This window comes from Pseudorasbora parva, chromosome 14 (genome assembly GCF_024679245.1).
Source record: "Pseudorasbora parva isolate DD20220531a chromosome 14, ASM2467924v1, whole genome shotgun sequence".
Taxonomy (NCBI): domain Eukaryota; kingdom Metazoa; phylum Chordata; class Actinopteri; order Cypriniformes; family Gobionidae; genus Pseudorasbora; species Pseudorasbora parva.
The window spans coordinates 35,123,629-35,136,138 of NC_090185.1; the positions used below are offsets into that span (position 1 = coordinate 35,123,629).

Genomic DNA, 12,510 nt, shown 5'->3' on the forward strand with positions numbered 1-12,510 from the left:
GGATTGTTTTTCCTGCCGTCGAGCCACAGCGTTCACTGAATGACCCATCTGGTTTGCGATTACAGATACAAACTTATTGTATTTTACTTTTACAACGAGCATAATAATTAGAATAAAAATAAAAAATATAGAGGACGCAGAGTTCATAATGAACAGTCAAGCAAAACACACACCGCCCATAGCAGCGCATTATGGCAACGACATTTCAGACTTACAGATACGTAAAAGATAAACAGAACTTTGGGCCATTTGTTTTGTACACGTTATATTAATTATAGTTAATCTACTGTTTTATTGGCCACAACATTATTGATAATTGTTGAAAGGGGCACTTTTGATTAATTTTCAAAAAGGGCAGGGCTTGAATCCTCAAAGCCCTCCCCTTTGCACTAGTGTGTGCGTAACGTTATGTGTGTCTCCGACACAACGTTAAAAGTTAAATAAAGGTTTGTACATGTCTGTAATGCTCTCCGATAATGAGACTAAAATAGGCATACTCCACGTTTCTTAATCTTTGCGTTAAGTTCGATTATGACTTTAATCGGATTAAGGTCATTGGAAATCGTATTGTCTTAATCAGATTAATATCGGAGCATTGTTGTCCATGTAAACGTACTCACTCACTCACTCACTGACTCACACACTCACTCACTCACTCACTCACTCACTCACTCACACACTCACACACTCACACACTCACACACTCACTCACACACTCACACACTCACTCATAGGGCTGGGCGATATGACGAAATATATCGTCTGGACGATAGAAAATGTCTATCGTTTTATATTAGGCTCTATCGCTTAAGCCATGATAAGGCGTTTACGGCAGAATTTTACAACAAAATGCACCTCACGGCATGCCCATGCACGCTGCAATACATAAACAAACATGGAGGAACACAGTAGTAGACGCGGTTCAGACCAGGGTAATTCTCAGAGAAATTATGCCAGAGTGGTGGCATAAGCGCTCAAAACAAACTTTTCCGAGTGGCACACCATATAGCCATATATTGAAATATTTTAATGTCAGGTGTAGGGATGGCGAAAACGAAACATTTTCTTGACCGACCACCGAGCCTCATTAGCCGGTTGAAACCGGTTAACCGATTAGTTTAAAATATGCTGCGCTATTTGAAATAACAGCCGCGAGCCACGCTCCCTCTCTCTCTCTCTCACACACACACACACTGTCCTAGCGCTGCCGCCTCCCTTCCACTCACGTCACTTTTTTAAAATCCCCCACAGCGCGAAACACGAGTCCCGCAAACGCGCCGCCGAGGAGCTTGTTTGTAATCTGAGGACAATGGCTCCTTAGTTTCGAAATGGTTTGGGTACAAGGTGATCGCGTTGAAAATAAAGGCATTTGTCTAGCGTTAGAAGCTCATTTGAAACATTGCCGCGGCTCATTTAAAAAAATGAACGCAGAAGAAACGCCGCTTTAGTGCTAACAATAATAAAGAAAGACGATCAACAACTTATGTGTTACCACTGAAATGTAGATGTAATATATTTCCAAAGGTAAGCCCATTTTAAGCGAAATGCACGCTTCATACTGTCGTCTGCCCTGGTTCTAACCTCGAGTGTTTTAGCCTGTTAACTTTTTGCAGTGTTTTAACCTTGTGAGCGCGCAAACCCAAACGCTGTGACCTCGCATCAAATGTTTTTATTGGTTTATTAAGTACAAACAGGCGAGTTATGAAAAAATGATTGCAAGGGATATGTTCACTTAACACAAAAAGATTTTGGAATGAGATGGCTAACTGTAGTGGCGTTTAGTCCACTGTCTATAATAGCCTAATTTAGAGATCTTTTTTTTTTTTTTTTTAAACCGACAACTTTGATCGGTTAACGTTGGTAGGGACCTAACATCCCTAGGCAGGTGTTAACTTTACCAACAGTCTTGCTTGAAAAAAAGGTTCTAAATAAAATTAAAATGTAGTCCATACTACCTTTATTTGTTTTGTATATCATTTCAAACTGCATTTCCACATTGCAATTTTGTATAGACTATTCATAAACTGAATTAACAGAAAAATTGCTATATCGTTATGTATATCGTTATCGGGATATCAAATGAGCTATATCGGGATATGAAATTTTGGCCATATCGCCCAGCCCTACTCACTCACTCACTCACTCACTCACTCGCTCACGCACTCACTCACGCACTCACTCACGCACTCACTCACTCACACACTCACTCACTCACTCACGCACTCACTCACTCACTCACGCACTCACTCACGCACTCACACACTCACTCACTCACTCACTCACTCACTCACTCACTCACTCACTCACTCACTCACTCACTCACGCACTCACTCACTCACTCACTCACTCACTCACTCACTCACGCACGCACTCACTCACTCACGCACTCACGCACTCACTCACTCACTCACTCACTCACTCACTCACTCACTCACTCACTCACTCACACACTCACTCACTCACACACTCACTCACTCACTCACTCACTCACACACTCACACACTCACTCACTCACTCACTCATTCACTCATGTGTGTATGTGCTTGGGTCTATAATTGCAGATTGCACTTGGGGATTCTCTCTGGGTTTCTTAATCCAGCTCTGATTCTCATTCCGACACAGGAACACATGAGGGCTCAGCCAGATCCAATGGAAAATACTTTTTGAAGAAAGCACTCATTTTCTTGTCTTTAGTACTTTCTGAAAAAATAAGAATAATAAATAATATGTTATTAGAAACATCACTGACCACAGAACTGAACAACTAGCTGTTAATGACTTTAAATGCAGTCGTCACTTCTAAAACTTTACAGTGTGTGTGTGGACAAATGCTCTGTTGACATTCACCTCCTGGGCCGCTCATTTCAGGAGAAGCATCACTAACATCAACCTTCCAACCAGACACAGGTTCAGTGTCAGGCGCATCCAACGGGAAATACTTTTTGAAGAAAGCACTTATTTTCTTCTTTTTAGTTCTTTCTGAAAAAAGGAGAAGACAAATAATATGTTATTAGAAACATCACTAACTGCAGGTCAAAAATTAATAATTAGTCTAACTTGAAATAAATTTCTGTTTGCATCTCAATCGTTCTGCACACACACAGGTCAGTCATTTACGGGAGTGTCGACCATATTTACTCAAACTACACTCAGTGTGTACGGAACAGAACTGATAGTTGTTAAATGACGTTAAATGTGGTCGTCCCTCCTGAAACTTTACAGTGTGTGTGCGTGGACATTGTGATGTTGCATCTCAAATGATCTTTTGACATTCACCTCCTGGGCCGCTCATTTCAGGAGAAGCATTCACACCATCACTGACATCCACCTTCCGATCTTCTGCAGACACAGGTTCAGTGTCAGGCGCATCCAACGGGAAATACTTTTTAAAGAAAGCCCTCATTTTCTTGCCTTCAGTACTTTCTGAAAAAAGAAGAAAACAAATATGTTATTTGAAACATCACTAACTGCAGGTCAAAAATGAATTAGTTCTGCACACACACAGTTCAGTAATTTACAGCAGTGTCGACCACATTTTCAAAAACTATACGCAGTGTGTACGGACAGAACTGAACTGAACTGATAGTTATTTAATGACATCAAATGCAGTCGTCACTCCTGAGACTTCACAGTTTGTATGTGGCTATTGTAATGTTGCATCTCAAATGCTCTGTTGACATTCACCTGTTTTTGGGCTGTACTTTTCGATCCCACTGCTGCTCCCTTGCCAGTCGACGCTAACCAGATCCATTTCAGCTGTTGGCTCTAGAACAGCCGGATCCAACCCAAAAAGCATTTGGAAGAATTCATTAATCTTTTTCACCATCCACTCTGTGGTAGTTTCTGAAAAACAAATAATGTGTTATTAGAAACATCTCAAACCACAGATTAGACATGAATAATTAGTCTGGCTGGAAAGACATTTCTGTTTGCTTCTCATTGTAAAGTTGCATCTCAAATGCTCTGTTGACATCAGGGTTGGGAAGGACACTTTTAAAGTGTATTTCACTACAAATTACAAAATACATGCTTTAAAATGTAATTTGTAACATATTTCATAAGATAACACAAGTTTTGTAACTTAATCTAAATAAATACTTTGGCGATATTTGCGTCACTGGAGTAATTTTTCTAGAAATAAAATGCATAAATCTCTCGTCTCAGGGGGATATGAGAGGGGGAGCACGATCATTCAAATATACTCCAGGGTTTCTACTGATAGAAAGCATAATCGCCATATGCTAATCGCTGAAGTAACCCTTTAATTAAGGCATGTAACACAAAGGGAATACCAAACATAGGACTGGGTTTTCCTCTGCAAATTATTTTAAACAACATTAGTTGTCCACAATATTTACGGAAGCAAAAAAATGCTGACAATCTTAAGAAATAAAATAAAATAAAAATACTGCTCAAGAAGGCAACATGACGCATTACGATCTGGGGTGTGTAAACTTTTTGAATTGAATTTCTGTTTGCATCTCATTCGTTCTGCACACACAGAGCAGTAATGTACAGCAGTGACGACCACATTTACAAAAACTATACACAGTGTGTACGGAGAGAACTGAACAACTAGTTGTTAATGACGTTAAATGCGGTCGTCACTCCTGAAACTTTACAGTGTGTGCGTGGACATTGTGATATTGCATCTCAAATGCTCTGTTGACATTCACCTCCTGGGCCGTTGATTTCAGAAGCATCACCAACATCAACCTTCCAACCAGACACAGGTTCAGTGTCAGGCGCATCCAACGGGAAATACTTTTTGAAGAAAGCACTTATTTTCTTCTTTTTAGTACTTTCTGAAAAAAGAAGAAAACAAATAATATGTTATTAGAAGCATCACTAACTGCAGGTCAAAAATGAATAATTAGTCCAACTTGAAAGAAATTTCTGTTTGCGTCTCATTCATTCTGCACACACACAGTTCAGTAATGTACAGCAGTGTTGACCACATTTACTCAAACTTCACTCAGTGTGTACGGAAAAGAACTGAACAACTAGTTGTTAATGACGTTAAATGCGGTCGTCACTCCTGAAACTTTACAGTGTGTGCGTGGACATTGTGATGTTGCATCTCAAATGCTCTTTTGACATTCACCTCCTGGGCCGCTCATTTCAGGAGAAGCATTCACACCATCACTGACATCCACCTTCTGATCTTCTGCAGACACAGGTTTAGTGTCAGGCGCATCCAACGGGAAATACTTTTTAAAGAAAGCCCTCATTTTCTTGCCTTCAGTACTTTCTGAAAAAAGAAGAAAACAAATATGTTATTAAAACATCACTAACTGCAGGTCAAAAATGAATAATTAGTCCAAATGAAAGAAATTTCTGTTTGCATCTCAATCGTTCTGCACACACACAGTTCAGTCATTTACGGGAGTGTCGACCACATTTACTCAAACTACACTTAGTGTGTACGGACAGAACTGAACAACTAGTTGTTAAATGACGTTAAATGTGGTCGTCCCTCCTGAAACTTTACAGTGTGTGCGTGGACATTGTAATATTGCATCTCAAATGCTCTTTTGACATTCACCTCCTGGGCCGCTCATTTCAGGAGAAGCATTCACACCATCACTGACATCCACCTTCTGATCTTCTGCAGACACAGGTTCAGTGTCAGGCGCATCCAACGGGAAATACTTTTTAAAGAAAGCACTAATTTTCTTGCCTTCAGTACTTTCTGAAAAAAGAAGAAAACAAATAATATGTTATTAGAAACATCACTAACCACAGATTAAAAATGAATAATTAGTTCAACATGAAAATAAATTTCTGTTTGCATCTCAATCGTTCTGCACACACACAGTTTAGTAATGTACAACAGTGACGACCACATTTACAAAAACTATACGCAGTGTGAGGACAGAACTGAACAACTAGTTGTTAATGATGTACAATGAGAGATATAAGAGATGACAGATGATAAGACCAGAGATTTATCTCGTCTGTATCTCGTCTGTATGTGCAGTGCAAGAAATCCTAGGGAAAGTGGTATGAGCCTTGACTTATTTGTGTTGCCAGATCTTGCAAGCAAATCAGCAGAAAAGCTCATAAAAAAAACTAAATAAATTAAATACTGCAACAGCATAAACTCGACCGCTGTATGAGCCAAGCTTAAATAAAATGAAATAAAAACTGCTTGGACATGGCAACACAGCGAGAGTGCGCTCTGAAGTTTCAGGAGTAAGTTGTGGTCCGTATACACATGGAATGATCATTTTGGGGACTCACTCCTGCATTTAAATGTATTTATAACTCCTGAAACTTTACAGTGTGTGCGTGGACATTGTGATGTTGCATCTCAAATGCTCTGCTGACATTCACCTCCTGGGCCGCTCATTTCAGGAGAAGCATTCACACCATCACTGACATCCACCTTCCGATCTTCTGCAGACACAGGTTCAGTGTCAGGAACGTTTGCATCTGGGACACACGATTCCTTGGGTTCAGGCAGATCCAATTCAGGTTCCGTCACGGGATCACACAAAGGCTCAGCCGGGTCGATTGGAAAATACTTTTGTAAGCAAGCACTCATTTTCTTAATCACTTTAGTAAAAAGAAGAAGAAGTAAACAAATAATCTTTTATTAGAAACATCACTAACCACAGAACAAAAATGAATAATTAGTCCAACTTGAAATACATTTCTTGAAATACATTCTGCATCTTATTCGTTCTGCACACACACAGTTCAGTAATTTACAGGATTGACGACCACATTTACAAAAACTACACACAGTGTGTACGGAACAGAACTGAACAACTAGTTGTTAATGACGTTAAATGCGGTCGTCACTCCTGAAACTTTACAGTTTGTACATGGCCATTGTAATATTGCATCTCAAATGCTCTGTAGACATTCACCTCTTTTAGGGCTGTAGTTTTTGTTCTCTGGCACTTCTGCTGGCCAGCGGACAGTAACCAGATTCACTTCAGGTTCAGGAGCCGGATTCATCCAAAAAAGTGTTCTGATGAATCCACTAATTTTTCTTGCCATCCACTCTGTGGTAGTTTCTGAAAAACAAATAATGTGTTATTAGAAACATCTCAAACCACAGATTAGACATGAATAATTAGTCTGGCTGGAAAGACATTTCTGTTTGCTTCTCATTGTAAAGTTGCATCTCAAATGCTCTGTTGACATCAGGGTTGGGAAGGACACTTTTAAAGTGTATTTCACTAAAATCTATTGATTTAGATAAACAGGGTAAATGTACTCTTTTTGTCTTCTGGGAAACATTGTTATTAGTTTCTGAGGGCAGTACTCAATGAAAAAAAAAAGATCTTTAAACAACAAAAGATAAATGTACACATCATATCACTAAATATAATAATAAAAAAAAGGTAATTGTTACTATTTATCTTACAATTCTGCCTTTTCTCAGAACCGTGAGATTTAAACTTACAATTGCATGTTATAAAGTCAGACATAAATAGACATTCTGAGATAAATAGTTTTATTTTTATAAATGTGTACAAATTCAGTAATTTTGTCTTGTTGAGTATAAGTAAGCATCTATTATATGAATTGGCTTATTCAGGACTGTCCTAAATAAAAGTAACATGCAATTTTTATGATCCTAAAGCCCTCTTATTTTGTTAATATTATAATGAAATGAATAAATGAAATGTTGCATATTCTGCAAGGAGAATGAAAAAGTATGAGCAGAACTGTATCTTAGGATGCTTTTGCAGACTGTCAGAGTCTGAGAATCCCCAATTGCTTTTTACATGAATTGCCGTTACACTTTAAATTAATGTTTAAATTAAATAAATGACAAGCAATCACTGTGGCAATCTAAAGAAAATATTGGATGTGACATTAGCTAATTTAATTACCACCCATTTAAAATATAAATGTTGTATTTTAAACACATAACTAAGTTACATCCCGAACCCAGGTTGACATTCGCATTCAATTTATATTTATTTGTAGATGTGTCTACATTACAATTTAGATTAAACTGCTATCAGAGGTGACTGTGTCTAAGACCCTGTTTACACCTGGTATAAAGATGTGTTTCAGTCGATCAGATCACAAGTGGACGACACTCATTACAGGTGAAAACAGTTTGAGCGTGTCCATTTTTGACCACTTCTGGAGGTATTTAGAAACACATCTGTCCTGTTAAAATTATGGGAAGCGCAGGATTTAAACTTTTGAGTGGAGACCCAAGCTTGGTTTGAAGATGAAAAAACATACCAACATACCACAATTGGTCGCGGTTGTCAGAGCAGAAATGAAAGCTGCTGCTCTGCGAATGTTCTTTGGTTTTATCTGGTTGGTTTCATGTGTAAATTGTGTGTGCATATTTCATCCAAAACCCGCCCACAGACCCTCCCCTCAAAGAAATCAGGACAGAAGTGGTTGAAAGTGGACAAAAGAGACGGATTCAAACAGGGTGTAAACGGGAATGTGTCTCCCTCGTATGACGAATGACCAGAACGCATCTTAATACCAGGTGTAAACCGGGCCCAATTCATGTCCATATGTCAGAAATGTACACTATACAAATCATGCAGTTTGCTAACATCATGTATTCATTTAAGCAGAAATAATGATTTCATTAAAAAAAGTTGTGATCATCGTAATGATTACAGCAAGTTATATGGAAAAGTGAGTGGTGCATATTGAGCATTCACCTGTCGAGTTACAGATTATGTCGATCTGCAGATCCTCGCCCTCTAAAGCGGCATGACTGACTGACATGCACTCATCGTCGTCCACCTCCAGCTGTGCGGTTATGTCGCCCGGTAAGCACCCGAGAAGCTCGTAAATGCTGTCGGTGACCATAAAGTCCACCTGCATATTCTCCTCATTCGGGACCCAGACACTGTCAATTAAGAGCAACTCGCCGTTCACGTAAACCTCCAGAGGCACCTCTCTGTAGTTTGAGATTGAAGCCATAGTTTTGTAAACTGATCAAATCAAATCCAACGGAAACAGGTGATATCAGATCAGATGTCCAAAACTGTATGTGTGATGCACAGCACACTGTGTGTGGCTGTACAGTGCGAGTCTATATTCTGTGGGTATGCACGCGCTGAATGTAGACTCTATATAAAAAGATGGTGCTTGTTAAGTTGTTTCTAAAGTTAATATCGGTAGGTTATTGCTGTAAAATATCGGTACGTAGTCAGATGTGTAGCTCAAAATCGCTCGGATTTTCGCTGTGCTGAAGAATCTGCAAGTGAGAGTGTTTATAGTAAATGCCGTCTGTGACGCAAGTGCTGTCTGTGACGCAATCATACATGACGCTCCACGGTTGCCATAAAAACGGATTGATTGACAGTAGCAGGTTTATGTTGTTACAGACTCACTAATGATCATCTATATATTATTATTAATGTAAAATAAATAATTTAACACAATTTCCTATACTCCGATTACATTTACTGACTGGATTTCAATCACCTTAGGGGTGGGTAAATAGAAAATGTAACGTTACCAGTTTTCCAGTCAGTCAGTGTTTGCGATGCAGACTCTCCCTCCAGCGCCACCATATTTAACACACAAAAAAAGAAACAAAACATTTATTTACTAGACTTTTTAAAGGCTGAATTGTGAAGGCTGAATTAAATGGGATGATAAAAACATCGCGTAAATCAATAAGTTGCCTTACAAGTTGTCCAGTCCTCCTCGCGAGCTGCGTGAACACCCAAAACAAACAAGTGTAGTCCGATTCACGAGCAAATGACTCATGTGAGCAGATTCTTTTCATGACTCGTTTTATTTTCACTCACGTAACTTTACACTGGTTTTAATCTTGAATCAGCTCTAACGAATACGAAACGAATCCTTCTGAATGAACTTAAGGAATTCGTCAAAGCGATTATTAAATCAACATTTGACACACTGAACCGATTCGCAACTTAAAGAAAGCTCTTTCACACCACAACTACAGATAGTAACGATAAAGTTCTAAAAATCTCTCTCAACATTAATGAATAGCAGAGTTCACACCATCTATAACGATGAAGGCAGAGATAATCTTTGGAATCACTTGCAGAACAATTTTTTTTCCAGGTGAGAAAAACATTGACAATCGAATCCATAACAGCATTTAAAGCGCCACTGGTGTGGACGGAAATACAGGTCCTTCTCAAAAAATTTGCATATTGTGATAAAGTTCATTATTTTCCATAATGATAAAAATTAAACTTTCATATATTTTAGATTCATTGCACACCAACTGAAATATTTCAGGTCTTTTATTGTTTTAATACTGATGATTTTGGCATACAGCTCATGAAAACTCAAAAAATTAGCATATTTCATCCGACCAATAAAAGAAAAGTGTTTTTAATACAAAAAAAAAGTCAACCTTCAAATAATTATGTTCAGTTATGCACTCAATATTTGTTCGGGAATCCTTTTGCAGAAATGACTGCTTCAATGCGCCATGGCATGGAGGCGATCAGCCTGTGGCACTGCTGAGGTGTTATGGAGGCCCAGGATGCTTCGATAGCGGCCTTAAGCTCATCCAGAGTGTTGGGTCATGCGTCTCTCAACTTTCTCTTCACAATATCCCACAGATTCTCTATGGGGTTCAGGTCAGGAGAGTTGGCAGGCCAATTGAGCACAGTAATACCATGGTCAGTAAACCATTTACCAGTGGCACTGTGAGCAGGTCCCAGGTCGTGCTGAGAAACCAAATCTTCATCTCCATAAAGCTTTTCAGCAGATGGAAGCATGAAGTGCTCCAAAATCTCCTGATAGCTAGCTGCATTGACCCTGCCGTTGATAAAACACAGTGGACCAACAACAGCAACTGACATGGCACCCCAGACCATCACTGACTGTGGATACTTGACACTGGACTTCAGGCATTTTGGCATTTCCTTCTCCCCAGTCTTCCTCCAGACTCTGGCACCTTGATTTCCGAATGACCTGAAAAATTTGCTTTCATCCGAAAAAAGTACTTTGGACCAATGAGCAACAGTCCAGTGCTGCTTCTCTGTAGCCCAAAAGTGTCTTGACATGGGGAATGCGGCACCTGTAGCCCATTTCCTGCACACACCTGTGCATGGTGGCTCTGGATGTTTCTACTCCAAACTCAGTCCACTGCTTCCGCAGGTCCCCCAAGGTCTGGAATCGGTCCTTCTCCACAATCTTCCTCAGGGTCCGGCCACCTCTTCTCGTTGTGCAGCGTTATTTGCCACACTTTTTGCCTAACACAAGACACAAGGTGCCTTAATACAGCACTCTGGGAACAGCCTATTCGTTCAGAAATTTCTTTCTGTTTCTTACCCTCTCGCTTGAGGGTGTCAATGATGGCCTTCTGGACAGCAGTCAGGTCGGCAGTCTTACCCATGATTGCGGTTTTGAGTAATGAACCAGGCTGGGAGTTTTTAAAAGCCTCAGGAATCTTTTGTAGGTGTTTAGAGTTAATTAGTTGATTCAGATGATTAGGTTAATAGCTCGTTTAGAGAACCTTTTCATTATATGCTAATTTTTTGAGAAAGAAATTTTGGGTTTTCATGAGCTGTATGCCAAAATCATCAGTATTAAAACAATAAAAGACCTGAAATATTTCAGTTGGTGTGCAATGAATCTAAAATATATGAAAGTTTAATTTTTATCATTACATTATGGAAAATAATGAACTTGATCACAATATGCTAATTTTTTGAGAAGGACCTGTAGTTCTTTATAGTTGTCTTTAAAGATATTGTTCTTGTGTGAACCGTTGTTTCTGCTCGTATCAAAAGAGTTTAGGGGTGAGTGGGGCACAACCTATAGCCTAGTTGACTGTTTCAGTTTGTGAGGGTTCCGATAATCCACATTAATTTCTCAAATATCTAGTACAATTGTGTGGTTTTGTTTCATTAATACAGTGAATACTTGTTTTCTTGATTTACCCAAAAGAGTGGAAGTGAAGTAGTGGCATGCCTCATAGGCTGGAGTAGGCTGCCTACATACAGTAAAATGAGCATATGACAGCTTAAAATGTGATCTCATATAATCCCAGAAATATCTAAAACAAACTTAAATATTTTGTCTATAAAATACAATTATTATTATTTTTTAAAAGTAAAGTAATAGCATTTTAAAATAATTAGCCTAATAATAATAATAAATAATAAGATCCATTTCATTTAGTAGAGATATCAGTCTTCCTTCAGTATTGGTAGTATCAAGTAGCAAGACTCTCAGGGCATCATGCGTATGTGCAAGAGCTCTTGTACCTCTCACTTTACCTCTGCCACTGATGTACTGCACATTTATATAGTGTACCAGTAGGTTTCTGTCAAAGGAATAGTTCACTCAAAAATTCTATTTCTGTCATAATGTACTCATGCTCATGTCATTCCAAACGCTGCTGGCTTCTTTCTTCGGCATAAAAAATAACCCGTAACTTTCAAGCTCCCGAAGAGAACTTAAGTTCACACTTGGCATGTTTGGTTGGATTAAAGCGAACCCTGGTGGGATTGCTGTGTTAGCGTGGTTCATTTGAATAAGTGTGAACGCAGCCATACGAACCCTGGTGCCGCTTCC

At 39.1% G+C, this 12,510-nt stretch overlaps 2 protein-coding genes across 2 annotated transcripts; both read right to left on the reverse strand.

The window, feature by feature from the left end:
• Positions 1-2,443: 2,443 nt before the first annotated feature.
• On the reverse strand, positions 2,444-5,247 carry LOC137039620 (uncharacterized). The gene is made up of 6 exons (XM_067414912.1): positions 5,105-5,247; positions 4,677-4,805; positions 3,685-3,843; positions 3,277-3,423; positions 2,848-2,979; positions 2,444-2,700 (listed from the first exon to the last, which is right to left on the reverse strand). Exons 1-6 carry the CDS (start codon positions 5,229-5,231, stop codon positions 2,609-2,611), a joined length of 786 nt encoding a protein of 261 aa, XP_067271013.1. The 5' UTR covers positions 5,232-5,247; the 3' UTR covers positions 2,444-2,608.
• Positions 5,248-5,522: 275 nt separating this feature from the next.
• Positions 5,523-9,682, reverse strand: LOC137039784 (uncharacterized). Its single transcript, XM_067415058.1, has 5 exons — positions 9,635-9,682; positions 8,655-8,896; positions 6,876-7,025; positions 6,337-6,558; positions 5,523-5,692 (listed from the first exon to the last, which is right to left on the reverse strand). Exons 2-5 carry the CDS (start codon positions 8,818-8,820, stop codon positions 5,523-5,525), a joined length of 708 nt encoding a protein of 235 aa, XP_067271159.1. The 5' UTR covers positions 8,821-8,896; positions 9,635-9,682.
• Between the last annotated feature and the right edge of the window lie 2,828 nt (positions 9,683-12,510).

What these genes read in the sequence shown, in the direction of transcription:
- LOC137039784 (XM_067415058.1), bottom strand. Translation starts at nt 8,820, where the DNA reads ATGCAGGTGGACTTTATGGTCACCGACAGCATTTACGAGCTTCTCGGG. An exon ending in CATAATCTGTAACTCGACAG is followed by an intron (nt 7,026 to 8,654) that starts GTGAATGCTCAA and finishes TTTGTTTTTCAG; the next exon opens with AAACTACCACAGAGTGGATG. An exon ending in TGAAATGAGCGGCCCAGGAG is followed by an intron (nt 5,693 to 6,336) that starts GTGAATGTCAGC and finishes TTCTTTTTTCAG; the next exon opens with AAAGTACTGAAGGCAAGAAA.
- LOC137039620 (XM_067414912.1), bottom strand. Translation starts at nt 5,231, where the DNA reads ATGAGGGCTTTCTTTAAAAAGTATTTCCCGTTGGATGCGCCTGACACT. An exon ending in TGAAATCAACGGCCCAGGAG is followed by an intron (nt 3,844 to 4,676) that starts GTGAATGTCAAC and finishes TTTGTTTTTCAG; the next exon opens with AAACTACCACAGAGTGGATG. An exon ending in AAAGTACAGCCCAAAAACAG is followed by an intron (nt 3,424 to 3,684) that starts GTGAATGTCAAC and finishes TTCTTTTTTCAG; the next exon opens with AAAGTACTGAAGGCAAGAAA.